The following is a 21,592-nucleotide window of genomic DNA, read 5'->3' as shown; positions in this document are numbered from 1 at the left end:
AGACTCCCTCTCCCTTACACACACACACTATTGTCAATATTTGTTCTAGTTAATTTAAGGGAATAGCAGCAAACAGTTCCAACCACAGTCTATTGTACGAGTTACATTTGAGCCAAATGTTCCACGTATGAATTTAAAATGTTTTACTGTCGTCCTATTGGTCACACTGATTCCACATGTTACTGCGTCTGCACTCAAATGACTACATGACAAGAACTTCTCTGAACTTTAGAAGTAATTGCACAATTTTTTCCCATTATCATCATGTAAAAGTGAAAACTCAAATTTACATGGAGTTTTTCCCTTGATGGCTGGAAACGAGCTGAGATCCTTCAAACATTATGCATCACACCTGCAGTGAACGTAACGTACATCATGGGGCAGGTTTTAATAGTGTAGTGATATAATTGCCGGACCGTTTCCGTCTGTGATTCTCCACCCAGACAAACGTGGAGGCGGGGGCCCACAGCACTGGCAGCTCTTAGACAGGATCCTTCAGCAGATCGTCCTACAGGACGACAAGGGAGAAGACCCTGACGTCGCCCCCCTGGACAACTTCAGTGTTAAGAATATCGTTCGTATGTGAGTGGAATCAAGATTTCCTCAAAGCAGTCAAAACACGTTTCCACACTTGGGTCACACAGAACACTTCCTGTTTAGCCATAAAATCATCACAGTTCTTATTTCTACCTTCACGTCTGGACCATCCTGTCAGCAGTGCATCAAACCAGCATCATTGGGACTCACACATAGGCCTATTAGTAACGCAGCAGTGAATTTCTGAAAATAAATTGTGCGATTTTAATTTTTATTTTCATTTCCTATTCATTTTAATTTTTCGAGAATTACAACATTACAGATTGAGAAAAGACATTTTTTGAGACCCCAGTGAGAACATTTATGAGACAAAGAGCCAAATAAGGGATTGTCAGTGTTTCAGCCCATGTGGTTTTAACTGGGTTGTTTAAAGATGGAACTGTAGTGTGTCGTCGTGTTAACAAATCAAGGTTGGTTGATTCGGTAACACGTCTCCCTGCAGTTAACCTTAGCATATCCTTCTGACATGCTGTCGTTCCTTTACTTCACCTCCATTCTTTTAAACTCCAGGCCTTTGTGTCCTTTCAGAGCTGGCTCCAGACCAGTGGTGAATGTGTTTAGTTTCAGTGGTGAAAACACTATAAATATGTTGCGTAGTAAACCTTGACCTTTGTTCAATAATTCATCCATTAGTGTTCATGCAGGGAAACGGGGGACCATCCGAGCTGTATACAGCAGAGATGGGACACTGTTGACCTCGACTGAGGAGGTTGTTGGTCGGTGGAAGGAACACTTTGAGGAACTCCTGAATCCAACTACCCCAACTGACCCATCCTCTGTTGCAGAGGCAGAGCTGGAGGATGATGGGGGATCAGAGTCAATCTCTCGGGGTGAAGTCACCGAGGTAGTTAAACAACTTCACGGTGTCAAAGCCCCGGGTGTTGATGAGATTCGCCCGGAAATGCTGAAGGCTCTGGGTGTTGAGGGGCTGTCGTGGATGACACACCTCTTTAACATTGCGTGGAAGTCTGGGACAGACTGGGGTGGTGGTTCCTCTTTTTAAAAAGGGGGACCAGAGGGTGTGTGCCAACTACAGGGGCATCACACTCCTCAGCCTCCCTGGGAAAGTTTACTCCAAAGTGCTGGAAAGGAGGGTCCGGCCGATTGTCGAGCCTCAGATTGAGGAGGAACAATGTGGGTTCCGTCCTGGTCGTGGAACAACGGACCAGCTTTTTACTCTCACAGGGATCCTAGAGGGGGCTTGGGAGTATGCCCATCCAGTCTACATGTGTTTTGTAGACTTGGAGAAGGCATATGATCGTGTCCCCAGGGATATACTGTGGGAAGTACTGCGGGAGTATGGGGTGAGGGGGCCTCTCCTCAGGGCCATCCAGTCCCTGTACGCCCAAAGTGAGAGCTGCGTTCGGGTTCTCGGCAGTAAGTCGGACTTGTTCCGAGTAGCTGTTGGCCTTCGCCAGGGCTGCGCTTTATCACCAATTCTGTTTGTGATTTTCATGGACAGGATATCGAGGCGTAGTCGTGGTGAGGAGGGGTTACAGTTTGGTGGCCTGAGGATTGCATCGCTGCTTTTTGTAGATGATGTGGTCCTGTTTGCGTCATCAGCCTGTGACCTGCAGCACTCACTGGTCCGGTTTGCAGCCGAGTGTGAAGCGGCGGGGATGAGGATCAGCACCTCCAAATCTGAGGCCATGGTCCTCAGCAGGAAACCGGTGGAATGCCTTCTCCAAGTGGGGAATGAGGTCCTTCCACAAGTGAAGGAGTTTAAGTATCTTGAGGTCCTGTTCACGAGTGAGGGAACAATGGAACGTGAGATTGGACGGAGAATTGGGGCAGCAGGAGCGGTATTGTAGTCACTTTACCGCCCTGTTGTCACAAAGAGGGAGCTAAGCCGAGAGGCAAAGCTCTCCATCTACCGTTCAATCTTCGTTCCTACCCTCACCTATGGTCATGAGCGATGGGTCATGACCCAAAGAACGAGATCGCGGATACAAGCGGCTGAAATGGTCTTTCTCAGGCGGATAGCTGGTGTCTCCCTTAGAGATAAGGTAGAAACACTGCTGTTCACGAGGGGCTCAGAGTAGAGTCGCTGCTCCTTCACGTGGAAAGGAGTCAGTTGAGGTGGTTTGGGTATCTGGTGCGGATGCCTCCGGGATGCCTCCCTAGGGAGGGGTTTCTGGTACGTCCAGCTGGGAGGAGACCCTGGGGCAGACCCATAACCAGGTGGAGGGATTATATCTCAACACTGGCCTGGGAACGCCTTGGGACCCCCCAGTTAGAGCTGGGGCTCCCTGTTGAAGCTGCTGCTCCCGCGACCCGACTACGGATAAGCCGTGGAAGATGGATGGGTAGTGTTCATGCAGCCAGCTCACTGGTGGAATCTTTGCTGAAAGTGATGCCGGATGCTGAGCCTGAACTCGGCTGTCTATCATAGTTGATCGTAGGTCCATCACAGCAGTAAAAGCGTCTTTAAATCCCTTCTTTACGTTATTCCCAAAGCCTGTTTTGTTTCTCTATGTGGTCCAGCTACACCTGGACTGAAGGCTGCTAGCTGGAGGTGTTCAGGCTGAACGGGTAAAAATGTACAGTTTGTCTCGTGAACGGCTCCTCAGACGGAAGGACGACAGCTTTTAAAAAAAATCTATTTAACGCCAGAGAGACAACAATTCACCATCACTGTCATCATGTTGTGTTCTGACTAACGTCTGCCCGCCCAACACTGTAAGAAAGTATTTCCTCATCTAGTCCACAATCATGTGACTAGATGAGATCATGTGACCATGGGATGCTTGTTTTACATGTTTTTTAATCAGGACTGATTGTTGGAACTACATTCTGACAAAAAACCAGATATCAGATTTACATATAATTACAGACCAGCTTCCTTTGAAATCGCCAAATGACGTTAAAGAGATTAGAAGAATTTAAATCTGAAGTTAATGCCCTTATTGGCAGTCATGGTCTGTGTTTCATTGTGTGATTTGTGATGTGTTCATTGACTCTGAAATGTGTGTTTCTCACTTCAGCTGTGGCCTCCACCAGTGTTCAAGGTCTTTCTTTGCAATCTTTCTTCATCTCAATGAATCCCTCAAATCTTTCCTTTTATCTTTCGTGTGGATTCCAGAACTTACCTCGTTCCTCACATTATTTAATTCCATATTTATCCTGAAACTTCTATATAACACTGTTTAATCTGAATTTGAGCCAAGTAACAAAATAAACGCTTTAATAAAATGTTCTTTCTGTTCGGGCACTAATGTTGTGTTACTCAGCTTAAAGGAGCAAACTGCATCAACCCGGTCCTGATCATGAATCTGGTCCCAGCAGTAATTCCTCTAATCAAGAAGGAACAGAGGAATTACTGATGGAGATCAGCAGTTTTCTTCAACAGTTATTGAATTTCCTCCAAATGTTCTGGGTTGACCAGTTGACCCCCTGATGACCTCTGTTCTAACATTTTGCTTTTGTGTGGAGCAGATTTGTGCTTTTCTTTCTGGGTTTGTGTTGGTGCTGATTTCTCTCTGCTGCTTCTCAGGTTGGTCAATGAGAACGAGGTGAAACAATGGAGAGACCAGGCAGAGAAGTTCAGGAAAGGTATAGACACACTGCCCTCTGCAGGGTGGAAGTTAAAAATGCATCATTAATGAGACTTGAATATCTATCTCTGTGCTGTCTTGTAATCTGTTCTTTAAGAGAATAACTATTCCGGTGTGCTTCTGGTTTTAGTATCTGACCCTGCACATAAAGAGCTTCTCTTCCCTGTGGTTCCATCAGATCACGTGGAGCTGCTCGCTAAACTAGAGAGGAAGGAGCGGGAGTGTGAAACCAAGACCCAAGAAAAGGAGGACATGATGAAGACTTTGAACAAGATGAAGGACAAACTCCAGCGCGAGGGACTGGAGTTGCGCTCAGCCCGGGGTCAGGTCCTGGACCTGTCCTCACGGATCAGTGACATCGCTGTGAGCCGCTCTGTTTCACTACCGACACAAATTACATGTCAATTCATTCAAAAGGAATTTTTAAATATTTTATCCTCCACCAGCATAGATTAAAATAATCCAGTTTAAACACGACTTGTTCTTTTAATGCTATAAGATCTGTGTTTAATGTGATCTCACTGCATTTTCTACAGATGTTAGTATCAGAATGTGGCTTAGCTCTGCTCAGACATGAGTGGAGGTGAAATCAGCATCCTCTCTACCTGATGTGTGGCACTGAGGTGCTGCAGTTCGTTCAGTATCTAATGTATGTCGTGTAGTAAATACAGTTTGGATTATTTCATCTGATTTCTCGGACGTTTTTTTACTTTTGGAGACATCTGGTTTCCGATGGAAATGCATTTATTGACAAAACAAAAACAATATAATATTTTGAATGTCATCTTTGATTCTCGATCTCTCCTATGATAGGGTGGAAACGGGGCTTTTCTACCCCCTGCCCCCCCTCCTGGCGGCCCTGCGGCTCCGCCCCTGCCACCCGTGATAGGTGGCTTTCCTCCCCCTCCTCCTCCCCCACCATTCAGCTGCCCACCTCCTCCGCCACCACCTCCTCCACCTGGAGCACCGCCCCCCCCGCCGGGCGCACCTCCCATTTTCGGCATCCCACCCCCTCCCATTTCATCTTCATTCAGCTCAGTGAGCAGCATCCGCCCCAAGGCCATCCCTCAGCCCTCACACCCCCTCAAGTCCTTCAACTGGGCCAAGTTAGGAGAGGTGAGACACACACACACACACACACACACACACACACACACACACACACACACGTCCTCTGATTCTCCATCCTGTTCCTTAACTGGATCAGTTGTCATGACGACAAATATCATGATTAGAAGCCTGATTTTCCCCATTGAAAAACAAATTAACGTCTGTGGACGTCACTGGCAGCCAATGAGTTAATCATGACACGTTTGAACCAAAGACTTGTTCAGAATGATGATCCATAACCCCTGAATTAAATCAGAACAGAGTGGAACGTTCTTCTGTCCTTTGACGTGTTTTCAGAACGTGATCAATGGAACCATCTGGAACAACATCGATGACCAGCGAGCGTTCCAGATCCTGGACCTCAAAGACATCGAGAAGATGTTCTCAGCCTACCAGAGACAGCAGGTGTGTGTGGGATGATAATCCCAGCAGGCACCCATGACGGCCTTCTTTGTATTGTTTTGTGTAGATTCATCAATTTATGCATCAATGTGTGTTTGTTTATGAGAAGGACTGTTGGGGGGTTGTGGCACGAGGGCCCCTGGGGGCTTAACTCCAGACTAACAGGAGCATCTTGTTCACTGCTGAGGGCTTCTAGTAGACACGTCTCAGAGCTCCAGCTTTGCTGCAGCATCTGGAAAGCTTTTATCTTCATTCCCGCGGCCACAAAGTCAGGAAACGTCATCATGTTGGAAACTTTGTCCTGAAAAGCAAAGTGGTGCCGAAGTAAAGCACGGGGTGGTCGCTGCCGTATGCATGTGTTTGGGTCAGAACTACAGTTTAACTCCCTCTGCACTGCAGACTACTTACACAACTTGCAATGTGATTATTTTGTGTGCAGCTGCATTTATGGATTACCTGCCTAAAATCTTTTTAGTGGGATCTTAATGGACTCTAGTGAGTTTCTTGGAATAACAGTTTTGGCATGAAGAGCACTACCTGTCCCCTGCAGAGGCATTGCTGTTCTTTAATTCCTTTATAACACATTTTACTGCCAGGCTTAAAAGTGTTCTGACAGCTGAAGCTCTACTGAGTGGGGGTCAGCTGAGGTTGTTGACCCCCCTACTTTAGGTATTCATGTCTACAGAGCAGGTTTTCATTGGCTCAGGCCATGGTTAAATACAGGCCTCTGAGGAATTATCCACTGAAATCAGGATCTTCATGACAGTGACAGGTTGAGTCCATTTCCATTTTTTACCTCTGAATGGAGAAAAAGGACTTTGTTTGCCTGGAATTACGATCATTTTTCATGTTCTTGTTTTCCATCTCCTACCAGATGAACATGCAGATTTGGAAAATATCACTGTGACCTCTATGGATTATGAAACAAACATTAAAGAGAGCCTTTCCTATATGTGTGCCAGGAATATATTGGACTCTATATAAGCGTCAGATGATTGCAGGACTTCCAGAGACTTCCTTGCTTCAGCCTGCAGCGTGTTCAGCAGGGATTCTCTGCTCTAGACACTTTTTTTCTGCTTGTATTTCTAATCTTTGCATGTTTTCAATTTGTTTGTCTCTTTGCTCTCCGACTGGCTGCAGGAGCTGCTGACTAACCAATCCTTCAAGCAGGTGAGTTCACGTTCCTCCACAGTCCGTTTCTGTGTAGTTGACCTTCAGAACTCTTCACACCTTCTCACCTGCGACGCTGCAGAAAGACCAGTTCCATTATTTGATGGTCTCCACGTAATGTTTGCTGCACAGAGCATCAGACTTCCTCTACTACTTAAACTTCTTTTTATAGAAACAACAGTGCAGATAACAAAATGTAAAAATGTAATGATTCTGATAAACGGCGTCACGTCTTCCTGTGTGTTTCCCAGAGGGGGGGGGGTCTTCATAGCAGCGACTTAGCAGAGAAGCAGCTTCAGTCCTCGGTGTGTGTTCACACAGCGCGTCCAGGGGCAGCACTCAGTTCTATGTCACACACACGCACGCGCACACACACATGTACACACATACGTATGCACAAACACACACACACGCGCGCACACACACACACACACACACACACATTTTGGCAGGAAGAGAACAACACTCAGCTGCTGTCACTCGTTAGGATTAGGGTCGTTTTGGATCCACATTACACTGCCTATCCACTGGTTATCCACTGGTTATCCACTGGTTATCCACTAGTTATCCACTAGTTATCCACTAGTTATCCACTGGTTATCCACTAGTTATCCACTGGTTATCCACTAGTTATCCACTAGTTATCCACTGGTTATCCAGTAGTTATCCACTAGTTATCCACTGGTTATCCACTGGTTATCCACTAGTTATCCACTGGTTATCCACTAGTTATCCACTGGTTATCCACTAGTTATCCACTGGTTATCCACTGGTTATCCACTAGTTATCCACTGGTTATCCACTAGTTATCCACTGGTTATCCACTAGTTATCCACTAGTTATCCACTGGTTATCCACTAGTTATCCACTGGTTATCCACTGGTTATCCAGTAGTTATCCAGTAGTTATCCAGTAGTTATCCACTGGTTATCCACTGGTTATCCACTGGTTATCCACTGGTTATCCACTGGTTATCCAGTAGTTATCCAGTAGTTATCCAGTAGTTATCCACTGGTTATTCGCTGGTTATACACTGGTTATCCACTGGTTATCCAGTAGTTATCCAGTAGTTATCCACTGGTTATTCGCTGGTTATACACTGGTTATCCACTGGTTATACACTGGTTATCCAGTAGTTATCCACTGGTTATCCACTGGTTATCCACTGGTTATACACTGGTTATACACTGGTTATCCACTGGTTATACACTGGTTATCAGCACACAGGCAATGGATGGATTAAAACAAGCATGTGTTAGCCATGATACGAGTGACAGAAAGACTGAAGCACATCACAGGCGTTCTAACTGAACTGAGGTTTACAGCTGCTTCCTGCTCTGTGTTCAACTGTCTGGCCTGTTCCTGGTTTTGGCTCCAGAACTAAGACTCACCGCTGCCAACTCCACAGCAAACAGGAGGACAGATTTAGCTGTGAGCCGCTGGAACTTACTGTAAAAGCTAAAGAGTGTTGTCTGACAACAAACAGTAGAGGAAAAAAAATGTACATGTTAACAACCAAGGCTGCAAATGAACGCTAATGTTGCTTCATGTCTGCTATATGTCACTGCATGTGAAATAAGTTCATATCACTGCTGGGTCTGACCTGTGATTTCTATCATTGCATTCAAATGACAGTGCAGCAGTGTGCATAATAAGTGTGAATGGTGGTCCGTTAGCTGTGGATAAGGTCCTTAAGGAAAGCAAGCAGAGGTTTACAGCGGCCTAAGTTATGTCGACTTACGTTGGTTTTTTAAAAAAAAACATACACTGAAATAAAATTCAAGTTTACGTTGTTTTACTCCACTTTACATCAGTCCACCACAAATATTGAAATGGTTAATTCCTAGTAAACTATTAAGAACACATTATATTGTCCTACTGTACAATAAATCAGAATAAAACATATATATTAATAGCCCATAGAAACCCTCGTTACCTGCAATGTGGAAAAAACAGCTGAAGTTTTTTTCTGTACAGTAAAAAATAACATTTAATTGTTTTTAAAATCTTAAAATATATTTGTATTAACCAAATATTTTTAAAAATGCCTTCATAAATAAAGTACATTACAGAACTGGGATTTTTTTTTTTTTTACTTAGGTCGTTTTTAATTACGCCGCGTCTCGTAGAACCAGTTAATGACATCGGAACAGGATTACCTGTAAACACACGAGTCTTCATCTTTATCGCTTTCTCAGCTCAAATGATGCCCTTTTTAAAATGAAAAGCAAGACATCTTGACCATGTGCGCTCCTTAGACATTACTGGTGGTGTCCTAGCCTCACAGAGAAGTTCTGTCTTTTGCTCTCTGTCAACATGATTTAAATTTACATTTAGACAATCGACTTTTTTCAGAATATTCTTCAGCTTAGGCCCAGTTGGACTCGACACGGAGAGGAATTCTGCTGCTTCGCTCAAGAGAAAGAAATGATCTAAATGACAAAATAATCTACCCACTTAATAACTGTCACACAAGTTCAAAGTATAGTCTCTAGTTATATCGGGTTGAGCGCACACACTATACCCCAGTTGGGAAAATCTGGTTTATTATGGTGGGGGGGGGGGGGGTCTCTTGCAGGCCAGGGGATGAAATATCTCCGTCTAACCCAAAGCCTTCCACTGGTAGGCAAACGGGTCAACAGACAACCGGGTCGACAGACAAACGGGTCGACAGACAAACGGGTCGACAGACAATCGTCTTTCCTCTTTGGAATTTTGATCCATTTTTAAAAAATGTGTGTAAAGTTTACTAAAAACATCCAACTAAACCAAGTTTAACTGTTTCCCTTTCCCCTGAGCGGTTTCTAGGCCTGGTTTGTTTCTGTTGAGGTAACTCACCAAATAAAACCTCTTTTCACAGTATGATATTTATTTAATTACTGTGTTCTGGGTTATTACATGTTTCAATCACGTGTGCTTTGTTAATTTCTTCATGACACTTGGCTGTCAGTCTGTGAATGCAAATGCAGGTCAGGAATGTGGACGTCACTATTTTCCTGTGAGTTGTGAACAGGGGCTGTGATCAAACTAACATGTTTTGTTCCATATTAATATGTTAATATTAATGTTGATATTAATCATCCCTCAGAAAAGTAAGGTGTCAAACAGGTCTGAGGAGGAGACACTTTACATTCTGTTGTCATGAACTTTCTGTCCATCTGTCTGCAGAAAGAGACGGGTTCTATGGATGACATCTACGTCAGCACGCGGAAGGTCAAAGAGCTGTCAGTCATCGACGGTAGACGAGCACAGAACTGCATCATCTTACTCTCAAAGTAGGAGTCCAGCTAGAGATAATGATTATCCCATTGTGCCCCATCTAGACATAAGTGATCATTGTCTGTTAATTACATTGTAATTAACTCCAGAGGAGTTGTGACGCTGTGAAACAGGTTATAGAATGAAGTGTTCAGTGAGGATCTGCCTGAGATGTTCTCATGTCCAGTAAAGGAGACATGAGGACATCAGTCGGAGACCATTGTGTGTGTGATGGCAGGAGTGTAAACACGACCAGTGTCATCTGGGGGTGTTCGTACTGAGTTATAATGCATTCATTGTGCTTCATGACTGCACACATAATCTCCTCTGACCCACTGTGTCATAAAATATTATTTATGTGACTGAACTGCACTCATTGTTTCCGTTCCACAGCACATTGGTGCTCGACTAAATGTGTTTTATCTTTCTCTTACTTTAGATGTTATTTCGGGTTTTATAACTTAGGCTTTTCTGATGAAGTGGACAGGTTTTATTTGTTCTCTGCGTTGTAGCATACAAAATGAGATGTACAGCCGCAAATAACGAAATTCTGCGATAAAGCAGCAAATTATTTATGTTATTAGTTACGATAATTTAAACGTTTCTGAACCCCCCACCCCAATGCTGATATTAAACCACCTTCTGTATTACCTTTAAAACACTCTGAAAGACTGTTTAAAGCTCTTTTAAGTGTTTCTTTAATACACGGAAGCGCGTGACTCTCGAAATGCAGCACAATTCCGGATGCTGTCAGCCAATAGAATGCACGTATGGTATCACATGACTGCCTCCCAAAAATCGGCAATGAGGTGAAGCCGGGCATCTTGGAGGGGCAATGCACGAGAGATTACGGTATATTAAAAATACAAGAATGCTGTTCATTTACCCCCAACAGTGAATATCAACACCTTACTTGACACACACGATAGTTTAAAATGATACTGCGTAGACTATGACCACACTGAATGAATCCTTACCACAGTTACTTTCTAAGGTACATAATAATGTAATCATAATGTAATAATAATGTAATAAGGTATGTAACACACTTAAAACCTAGAAATCATCCAGCCGTTCCTATAAATTTTACATCAGAATGCATTATTTATGTTAATTAGTCATTGTTCTAAGATATTCTAGATGCAGTAATTCAGTATGAATGCCCCAGAACACACTATAGTTCTGTTCGTCATAGAACGAGTTGGAAATAATCTCAGCTGAAGTGTTTCCGGAACAGTGTTTGTATTTGGAGTTTTTACTGTATTTTGATGGTTCTCTACAGATCCTGTTTCTAAGATATGGTCATAATTTTGATGTGCAACATTAAAATGTAATATTATCAATGTGGAAACACAAGTACAGTATTTTCTGCACTATATGGTGCACTGGATTATAAGGCGCACCTTTAATGAACTGTTTATTTTATATTTTATATATAAGGCGCACCGGATTATAATGCGCATATAATAAAAAAATTAAAATAGATATAAAAAAACTAGTGACTGTAGTTGCACTATCCGTCCACTAGATGGAGCATTCATGACTGCGAGTACCTTTAGTCAGCTGTGAACGGTCCTGTTGTTATGTCAATGAGCCATTCTGAGCCTCATCAAGGAAACTTGATCACTTTGCCATCTTAGAAAGAAGTCAACACGCATATTAACAAACCTGACATTAAAAACTGGTTAAATTCATTACGAGTGCAGTCAGTGCCAACAGAGCGGATTATTTCCTGATCTGAAGTTCGAAGCAGATATTTAAGCTCCGACGTTCGTCTTCGTTTATTAATTAAATATTGTTTCGATCGATCGGTAGTCCAGTCGGAGGTGAGGTGCAGCTATTTGCTGCTGTGTGTCCTCAACAATTTTTAACTAGTTTTTAATGTCAGGCTGATAATTTACTGTCAAACGTGACGCTGTTTTACTCCTAGAACTGACTTTAACGTCGGTGTCTCACCGCCGTGAATCTCACCGCACGTCGCTGCAGACAGAATACACAACCTGAATGCGTCCCTCCGCCACCCCAGAGCTATCAACTACGTTTGTAAATCAATGCAGCACACCTGACACCTTTGTCTAGCAGTGACTGCTCCTGGAATTTCAGAAAAGGCTGGAGGTTCATCTTTGAGGGTCTTTATGCACCTTGAGTCCAGTTTCTCCGTGTGTTTCCACAGACTAACAGAATGGACCGTCACTAGATTCCAGATGACAGCACAATGGGGTTTTTAGACCAATTCAGTTTAAAGTGGGTTATTTCTGACACCAAATAGTTAGAAATACTGAGATCAGTCAGTCAGTCAGACTTTATTAACAGAATTGTTGAAAGTTCCTTATGTTCTGCTACGGACTCGTAACCAGGTACCGCTGCTCTCCCCAGGCTCAGGGTGCTCTGCCGTCAGCTCAGTGAGAGCGGCACTTTCGGCAACGCCCCTTGACTACCGTTGTTAGGGGGCGTGGGCCCGAGTGTCTTCTGAGGGTGTCCCCTGGTGGCGGATTGTGGCATGACTGCCGGCCAGACTGCCGGCTTTTTACAGCGATCTTGTTTTTAACCAATACTAATATTAATAATAATCCATATAAAAGGCGCATCGGATTATAAGGCACACTACGGGATTATGAGTAAATTGTAGGCTTTTAGGTGCGCTTTATAGTGCGGAAAATACTGTACATGTTTCTGACCTGATACTGGATTGAACTGGTCATGGTATGAGTCATCAGTGTCGAGGTATTTTCAATTAAGCCATCATACTGGCTTAAATTAAAGAATAAAAATACAACCCTTTCAGCAACTAATGGATATATTTTCTGGCAAACAAGGGTGTCCAAAGAGCACAAACCCCTGCCCAGGCCCTTGACAATGTCATGTCAATAAATAATCTGACTAACTAACAGACAAATTAACCAAACCAATCACATAAATGACAAGTAACAAACCAAAAAGAATGATAGATAAATGTGTCCAACATTACTAGACAGAGGTAACGAGATAGTGTTGGTTACTATGGTGATATATTGCTACCCGTACTTTGGGAGCAGCCCAAAATGTTGTCATTTTTCAAATGATTACTTTAAATGCTATAGAATAAATGGAGATGTGACATCAAACAATACGGTTGCTATTTCTATGTGTCCTAAAATGAACGATCCAATGGACTAAAGGACATTTGAAAAATATTACAAACGACAACATTTTCATCAGTCAATAAACTGAATTCTTCAAACTTTTCTCTGTCCAACAGAATAAAAACCTGGTCCCTGAACCTCCTTGCATCAATAATAAATAACCTTTAAACCAGACCCAGATGTTCTGTTAGGATTTCATTGCTGTTATTGATCAGAACTCTGAACAGTGATCATGTCACTGAAAACAGCTGCCAAGACTCTTGAGGCTGGTCCAGAGCAGTGCTCCAGCGTAACGACTCACTATATGTCTCCATATGGATATTTGAATAGATGTGTGTTATAAATACATGTTATTGAAGAATGTTCAGTAAAGTATTTTCTTTTTTGCAGGTTGAAAATGAGCAATGACGAGATCAAGAGAGCAATCCTGGAGATGGATGAGAGGGAGGAACTCGCCAAAGACATGCTGGAGCAGGTAGAGTGGAGTTCTTTTGGAATAACCATGTGTATAATAGTGTTATGTAGCATATGTACACTAATATCACAATTAATTACTATAATATATATAACTCATATATAATATATAACTCAATATATAACTCAGGCTCAATCAGAAAATCTGGGTTCGGCTCTAGGAGTGGGAACAGGAATAGACCGAGACAGAACTTGTGTTTTAAATGGTACCATATAATGAAAAAACATAGAACAAAAAGGGAATGGCCCTTCATAAAATCCACAAAAGAAACTTCAAACTTAAATCAGCTTTCAAGGAATGCCGTCAAATAAATATTGTTAGTTCAATGCGGGTAATTAAAAAGTTCACTGAGCCCCCCCCCCCCCCAGTTTGATTTGATTTGGTTTAACACGTTACTGACATTCTTTTAACATGTTACTGACATTGGTTGAACACGTTACTGACATTGGTTTAACACGTTACTGACATTGGTTTAACACGTTACTGACATTGGTTGAACACGTTACTGACATTGGTTTTAACACGTTACTGACATTGGTTTAACACGCTACTGACATTGGTTTAACACGTTACTGACATTGGTTTAACACGCTACTGACATTGGTTTAACACGTTACTGACATTCTTTTAACACGTTACTGACATTGGTTTAACACGTTACTGACATTGGTTTAACACCCTACTGACATTGGTTTAACACGTTACTGACATTCTTTTAACACGTTACTGACATTGGTTTAACACGCTACTGACATTGGTTTAACACGTTACTGACATTCTTTTAACACGTTACTGACATTGGTTTAACACGTTACTGACTTTGGTTTAACACGTTACTGACATTGGTTTAACACGTTACTGACATTGGTTTAACACGTTACTGACATTGGTTTAACACGTTACTGACATTGGTTTAACACGTTACTGACATTGGTTTAACACGTTACTGACATTGGTTTAACACGTTACTGACATTGGTTTAACACGTTACTGACATTGGTTGAACACGTTACTGACATTGGTTTTAACACGTTACTGACATTGGTTTAACACGCTACTGACATTGGTTTAACACGTTACTGACATTGGTTTAACACGCTACTGACATTGGTTTAACACGTTACTGACATTCTTTTAACACGTTACTGACATTGGTTTAACACGTTACTGACATTGGTTTAACACCCTACTGACATTGGTTTAACACGTTACTGACATTCTTTTAACACGTTACTGACATTGGTTTAACACGCTACTGACATTGGTTTAACACGTTACTGACATTCTTTTAACACGTTACTGACATTGGTTTAACACGTTACTGACTTTGGTTTAACACGTTACTGACATTGGTTTAACACGTTACTGACATTGGTTTAACACGTTACTGACATTGGTTTAACACGTTACTGACATTGGTTTAACACGTTACTGACATTGGTTTAACACGTTACTGACATTGGTTTAACACGTTACTGACATTGGTTTAACACGTTACTGACATTGGTTTAACACATTACTGACATTGGTTTAAGTCACACAGAGAAATTATCTCTTAACCTTCAGCATGTCTGTCCCTTCATGCCCCCTCTTGCATCACATGACTGACTTCCTGTAACGCCATTTTAAGGACACAGATAGACTGCGTATGGTCATGTGACAGTCCGTACTGATACCCAGACTGTTGCTAGGAGACAGCTAGAAGATCTGAACTGCTTTTCCACCCCGGTTACAGTTACAGTAGCTTCATGACTCCATAGAGAAAATCAATTTGAGCGGGGAAGTCGATTGATCATCTAACACGATGTTTGGTGTACTTTGCATTGTCAGCACATTCCCTCTTACATAAAACTGAGCAGCGAAGCAGAAAGTGAAGATGTTCAAATGTTTAAAGGGATTGTTTCCACTTTAAATTGATGAATTGACTTACTGATGAATATTATAGGAAAATTTGATAAAGTAAAACAAAGTCTGAAAGTGTATGAAAAAAACGTGCCTGCTGTTGTAGCACACTTTGATTGTTTCCTGTATCTTTGCAGCTTCTCAAGTTTGTCCCTGAGAAAAGTGATGTTGATCTCTTGGAGGAACACAAGCACGAGTTGGAGAGGATGGCCAGGGCTGACCGCTTCCTGTTTGAAATGAGCAGGTGCACAAGAGTTCATTGTCACCCCCACCACCGACACCACCGAAGAAGTCAATAAATGAATGGTTTCTGTCTGTCTTTCCCAGTTTGCTTCCACACTATATTAAAAAAGAAACAAACTTTTAAACAAAGAAAGTTTTTTCATAAATCGTTCTACTCAACCAGACAGGGAAGTTGAGACATTTGCCTTCAGTTTTTAATTCTTATGTTTACAGACTCAAGTTTAATTTGACACTTAGGTGTTTGTGTTACATTCTGAGGTCCTCACCTGTATAACAATGACAACATGGACAGTGGTGTCATTTCATTATGTTTGCCTTTGTACAAGAACAACTACTATTGAAAGCTACAAGGAATAAATACAAAACAGTTTAATTTCCTGATCAGATCTCAAATGAAGCTCAGTACTTTGAACTACTTTGAACTTCTTATCTTTATTATTCTTATGCTTCAACTATAATGTGTTTTTTATTTTAGTTTACTGTATTCAATAATTGTTCACTTAATCTGCGTTCCATTTCCTATGGTATGAGTTACAGTACCGTAAACTTCTGTCCAAAAGACAACAGTAACTCGTTCCAGAATATGCGTGGTGAATGATCAGCAGAACCAAATACGTTTTCTCTTCTTTATTGACCCGGAGCCCGCTACGCTCACCTGAACACTCAATTGAACGCTGGCAGATTACGCATGTCGCACTCAACGGAACAAGAACATTATATTTAAATGTAACCACTTCCAGGTACAAGAGGAAGTCCCAAAATAAGAGCGTCACAGGATCGTACTTAACACATTCTTTCCCATGTTTACTTCTTTCTTTTACATTTCTTTGATATTTTTCCTTACTATACAATTTGATATATATGTGACATTATGAAATAACATATGGTACGCAGATATAGTGGCAGAAAATGGATGGATATCATGTTGACAAAAGGTAGTTCTCTAGCGTCTTGGAATGGATTAAGACCATTTACATTATTTTTAATGGGAAAAATGTATTTGGAATTCGAACAAATTGCTATTCGAACAGCCTTCAGGAACGAATTGTGGTCGGAAACCGAGGTTTGCCTGTACATCTCTCACGTACTCAAGATCTGATTTCAAACTAACTTTTTCTATGATATATATTAAAAAGGTTAAGCATAAATTTCCTTTCTTATATACTAAATGAATTGCACCTGCGGTGGAAATTAACTTTAATGCTTTAAAAGATTTTACTTTGCTAAAGCTTTACAAAACAATAATTAATAACTTTTTAACGATGACTGTGTTTTCAAAATGCAATGTACTCATCTCCAAAGCATGGAATTACTAATTTAAAAAAAAGAGCTTATTCCGTTCAGGCTGATTTTATACGACAGTGAGACTAATGGAATGGACAGTTTGTGTGATAAACCAGATGTACATGCATCATACTGTATAATGTCTAACAGTCTATGGCAAACATTTTAAATGCAGGCTTTACAAAGTGAAAACGGTTACAGATTTATGCAGAATCAAACCATTAACTAGCCACAAATATTTTGAAAAATATCGACAAAGAATTGCATTGGAAGCAAATTGTGAAGGGCACACAGACAAGTCTCAAAAGTCAGGGAAAACACTCCTCATTAGATTGAGGAAAGTTTAAAACTTTACATTTTTAGCTGGATTTATGTCCTTGAACAAAATATTACCCTTCCTTTGAACATATCTTCTTTGGTCTTGGGATTAAATTCTACCTTTCCTGATTCTTTGGTCATTTCACATCACACATCCCTTTTTAAATACACTGCTCCCTCCCCAAAGAAAATTTTGGCAAAATTAATTAACCCATTTGTCAATTTTAAAAGGAGTCTAATACAGTTTAATAGTAGAATGTAGTACACGATACAACATTTGTGTTTTTTTTAAATAATTGGATGACTTCGGGCTTAAAATACACACTCCCCTGGATACAAATATACCTTATCTCCATTCCTAATTTTTGCCTTTTCTTTCCCATCAGAATTGACCACTACCAACAAAAACTGCAGGCTCTGTTCTTTAAGAAGAAGTTTGCAGAGCGGCTAGCTGAAGCCAAGCCAAAAGTTGAAGGTAAGGGCCATCTGAACCTGGATATAGTTCTCATTCCTCTGTATATGTATAACATGTGTCCCCCTACACTGTATATTTTATAATATATATATATATAAATGTCCCTCTCACCCTTGTGGGGTGGTATCTGTGTGTCATCCTCAAGCTCGGGTCCTCTACCAGAGGCCTGGGAGTCTGAGGGTTCTGCGCAGTATCTTAGCTGTTCCTAGGACTGCGCTCTTCTGGACTGAGGCTTCAGATGTTGTTCCAGGAATCTGCTGGAGCCACTCTTCCAGTTTAGGGGTCACTGCCCCAAGTGCTCCTACTACCACGGGGACCACATTAACCTTGACCTTCCACATCTGTTCCAGATGTTCTTTCAACCCTTGATATTTCTCGATCTTTTCGTGTTCCTTCTTCCTGATGTTGGCATCAGCTGGAATCGCCACATCTATCACCACTGCTCTCTTCTGCTCTTTGTCCACCACCACTATGTCTGGTTTGTTAGCCAGTAGCTGTTTGTCGGTCTGGAAGCTGAAGTCCCACAGGATCTTAGCCTTGCAGTTCTCAACCACCTTCGGTGGTATGTCCCATTGGGATTTGGGTACTTCTAGTCCATACTGGGTACAGATGTTCCTGTACACTATCACAGCTACTTGGTTGTGCCTTTCCATGTATGCTGAGCTGGCGAGCATCTTACACCCTGCTACCACATGCTGGAGTGACTCTGGGGCTTCTTTACATAGCCTGCACCTTGGGTCAGATCTACTGTGGTAGATATTGGCCTCTATTGCCCTTGTACTTAGGGCCTGTTCTTGTGCTGCCATGATCAGTGCCTCTGTGCTGTCTGTCAGTCCAGCTTTATTCAGCCATTGGTAGGTCTTCTTGATATCAGCCACTTCCTCTATCTGACGGTGGTACATGCCGTGTAGGGGCTTGTCCCTCCATGTTGTCTCCTCCTCCTCCTCCTCCTCCTCTTCAGGTTTCTGCTGTCTAAGGCATTCACTGAGCAGTTCATCTGTTGGGGCCATCTTCCTGATGTACTCTTGGATTTTTGATGTCTCATCCTGGACAGTGGCCCTGATGCTCACTAGTCCTCGGCCTCCCTCTTTCCGCTTAGTGTACAGCCTCAGGATGCTGGACTTGGGGTGAAACCCTCCATGCATGGTGAGGAGCTTTCTAGTCTTGATATCTGTGGCTTCTATCTCCTCCTTTGGCCAGCTTATGATCCCAGCGGGGTATCTGATGACCGGCAGTGCATACATGTTGATGGCTCGGACCTTGTTCTTGCCATTCAGCTGACTTCTCAGGACTTGCCTTACTCTCTGGAGGTATTTGGCTGTGGATGACTTCCTTGCGCCTCCTCATGGTTGCCATTAGCCTGTGGGATTCCAAGGTATTTGTAGCTGTCCTTGAGGTCTTCTATCCTGCCCCCTGGTATGTTGACCCCTTCAGTTCTGATCATCTTGCTTCTTCTTGATACCATCCGGCCACATTTGTCTAATCCGAATGACATCCCTATGTCGTCGCTGTAGATCCTGGTGGTGTGGATCAGTGAGTCAATTTCTCGCTCATTCCTGGAATACAGCTTGATGTCATCCATGTAGAGGAGATGGCTGATTGTTGTCCCGCTTCGGAATTGGTATCCGTAGCCACTCTTTGTGATGATGTGACTGAGGGGGTTCAGGCCTATGCAGAACAGCAGTGGTGATAGTGCATCCCCTTGGTATATGCCGCACTTGATGTTAACTTGGGCAATTGGCTTGGAGTTAGTCTCCAGGGTTGTCTTCCACTTCCCCATTGAGTTCTTGATGAAGGCTCTTAGTGTCCTGTTGATCTTATACAGTTCCAGACATTCCAGTATCCACGTGTGTGGCATTGAGTCGTAGGCTTTCTGGTAGTAAATCCAGGCGGTGCACAAGTTGGTCTGCCTATTCTTACAGTCTCTGTGTACTGCTCTGTCCACCAGTAGCTGGTGCTTGGCTCCCCTGGTGTTACTACCAACTCCTTTCTGTGTCCCACTCATGTATTGATCCATGTGCCTACTCATCTTAGCGGCCATGATGCCTGACAGGAGCTTCCATGTTGTACTGAGACAGGTTATTGGCCGGTAGTTGGATGGGGTAGATTCCTTCTGTGGGTCTTTCATTATCAGGACTGTCCTGCCTTCAGTCAACCATTCTGGGTGCGTCCCATCCCTTAGCAGCTGGTTCATCTGTGCTGCTAGACGCTCGTGGAGTGCTGTCAGCTTCTTTAGCCAGTATGTATGGATCATATCGGGGCCCGGTGCTGACCAACTCTTCATCTTTGACACTCTTTCTTGGATGTCTGCCATTGAGATGGTTACTGGTTCTTGTTCTGGGAGGCAGCTGTGGTCAGTCCTTAGGTCCACTAGCCACTGGGCATCGGTGTTGTGTGATGCTACTCTGTCCCATATGCCCTTCCAGTATTTCTCCACCTCAGCTCTTGGTGGGTCTGGCCGGATGCTATTTCTCTGCCACTGAGAGTACACCTTTGCTGGTTGAGTGAAGAAGGTGTTGTCTATTCTCCTGGCCTCAATCTCCTTGGTGTATCGCTTCAGTCGGGTAGCCAGAGCTGTTAGTCTCTGTTTGGCAGTTTCGAGTGCTTCAGGTATGGAGAGCTTGCTGTATATATATATATATATATATATATATATATATATATATATATATATATATATATATATATACTGTATACCAGCCTACCTCAAACATGAGTGAACACAATAAAGACAGAGTCATACCGACTCGGACGTCCTTCGGGTTAACAAGGTCTGCGTCAGATGCTAGGGAACCAGGGCAATCTGATGAGAAATGGGTTACTGGAACAAGACACACATGGACAAGGGCAGAGAATACCTACAGAACCATCCCTACAGGGAACATAACTAAGACCAACAAGCTGATTCATAGGAGTTGGTAGTAACACCAGGGGAGCCAAGCACCGCCTGGATTGAATACCAGAAAGCCTACGATTCAATGCCACACGCGTGGATACTGGAATGTCTGGAACTGTATAAGATCAACAGGACACTAAGAGCCTGGAAGACAACCTTGGAGATTAACTCCAAGCCAATTGCCCAAGTTAACATCAAGTGCGGCATATACCAAGGGGATGCACTATCACCACTGCTGTTCTGCATAGGCCTGAACCCCCTCAGTCACATCATCACAAAGAGTGGCTACGGATACCTATTCCGAAGCGGGACAACAATCAGCCATCTCCTCTACATGGATGACATCAAGCTGTATGCCAGGAATGAGCGAGAAATTGACTCACTGATCCACACCACCAGGATCTACAGCGACGACATAGGGATGTCATTCGGATTAGACAAATGTGGCCGGATGGTATCAAGAAGAGGCAAGATGATCAGAACTGAAGGGGTCGACCTACCAGGGGGCAGGATAGAAGACATCAAGGACAGCTACAAATACCTTGGAATCCCACAGGCTAATGGCAACCATGAGGAGGCGCAAGAAAGTCATCCACAGCCAAATACCTCCAGAGAGTAAGGCAAGTCCTGAGAAGCCAGCTGAATGGTAAGAATAAGGTCCGAGCCATCAACATGTATGCACTGCCGGTCATCAGATACCCCGCTGGGATCATAAGCTGGCCAAAGGAGGAGATAGAAGCCACAGACATCAAGACGAGAAAGCTCCTCACCATGCATGGAGGGTTT

General features: G+C 42.8%; 1 protein-coding gene across 4 annotated transcripts in view; it reads left to right on the top strand.

Annotated features, from left to right (window-relative positions):
* Positions 1-21,592, top strand: part of daam2 (dishevelled associated activator of morphogenesis 2) — a 101,982-nt gene that overhangs the window by 65,260 nt on the left and 15,130 nt on the right. For 3 of the 4 annotated variants that reach the window (XR_011038634.1, XM_068339671.1, XM_068339673.1), the window contains exons 11-20: positions 444-582; positions 4,091-4,149; positions 4,330-4,514; positions 4,965-5,267; positions 5,559-5,666; positions 6,804-6,833; positions 10,002-10,108; positions 13,604-13,688; positions 15,728-15,834; positions 17,822-17,910. Coding sequence is in view for 3 of the 4 variants with exons in the window: in XM_068339671.1 (XP_068195772.1) it covers positions 444-582; positions 4,091-4,149; positions 4,330-4,514; positions 4,965-5,267; positions 5,559-5,666; positions 6,804-6,833; positions 10,002-10,108; positions 13,604-13,688; positions 15,728-15,834; positions 17,822-17,910 (1,212 nt within the window). In the remaining variant the exon portion in view is untranslated. The remainder of the gene's footprint in view (positions 1-443; positions 583-4,090; positions 4,150-4,329; positions 4,515-4,964; positions 5,268-5,558; positions 5,667-6,803; positions 6,834-10,001; positions 10,109-13,603; positions 13,689-15,727; positions 15,835-17,821; positions 17,911-21,592) is intronic. The other variant, XM_068339674.1, reaches the window with a different exon arrangement.

Source organism: Antennarius striatus, chromosome 17, assembly GCF_040054535.1.
Source record: "Antennarius striatus isolate MH-2024 chromosome 17, ASM4005453v1, whole genome shotgun sequence".
Classification (NCBI taxonomy): Eukaryota; Metazoa; Chordata; class Actinopteri; order Lophiiformes; family Antennariidae; genus Antennarius; species Antennarius striatus.
Note: the sequence above shows the minus strand (reverse complement) of the source record. Positions and strands in the feature narration are given on the sequence as shown.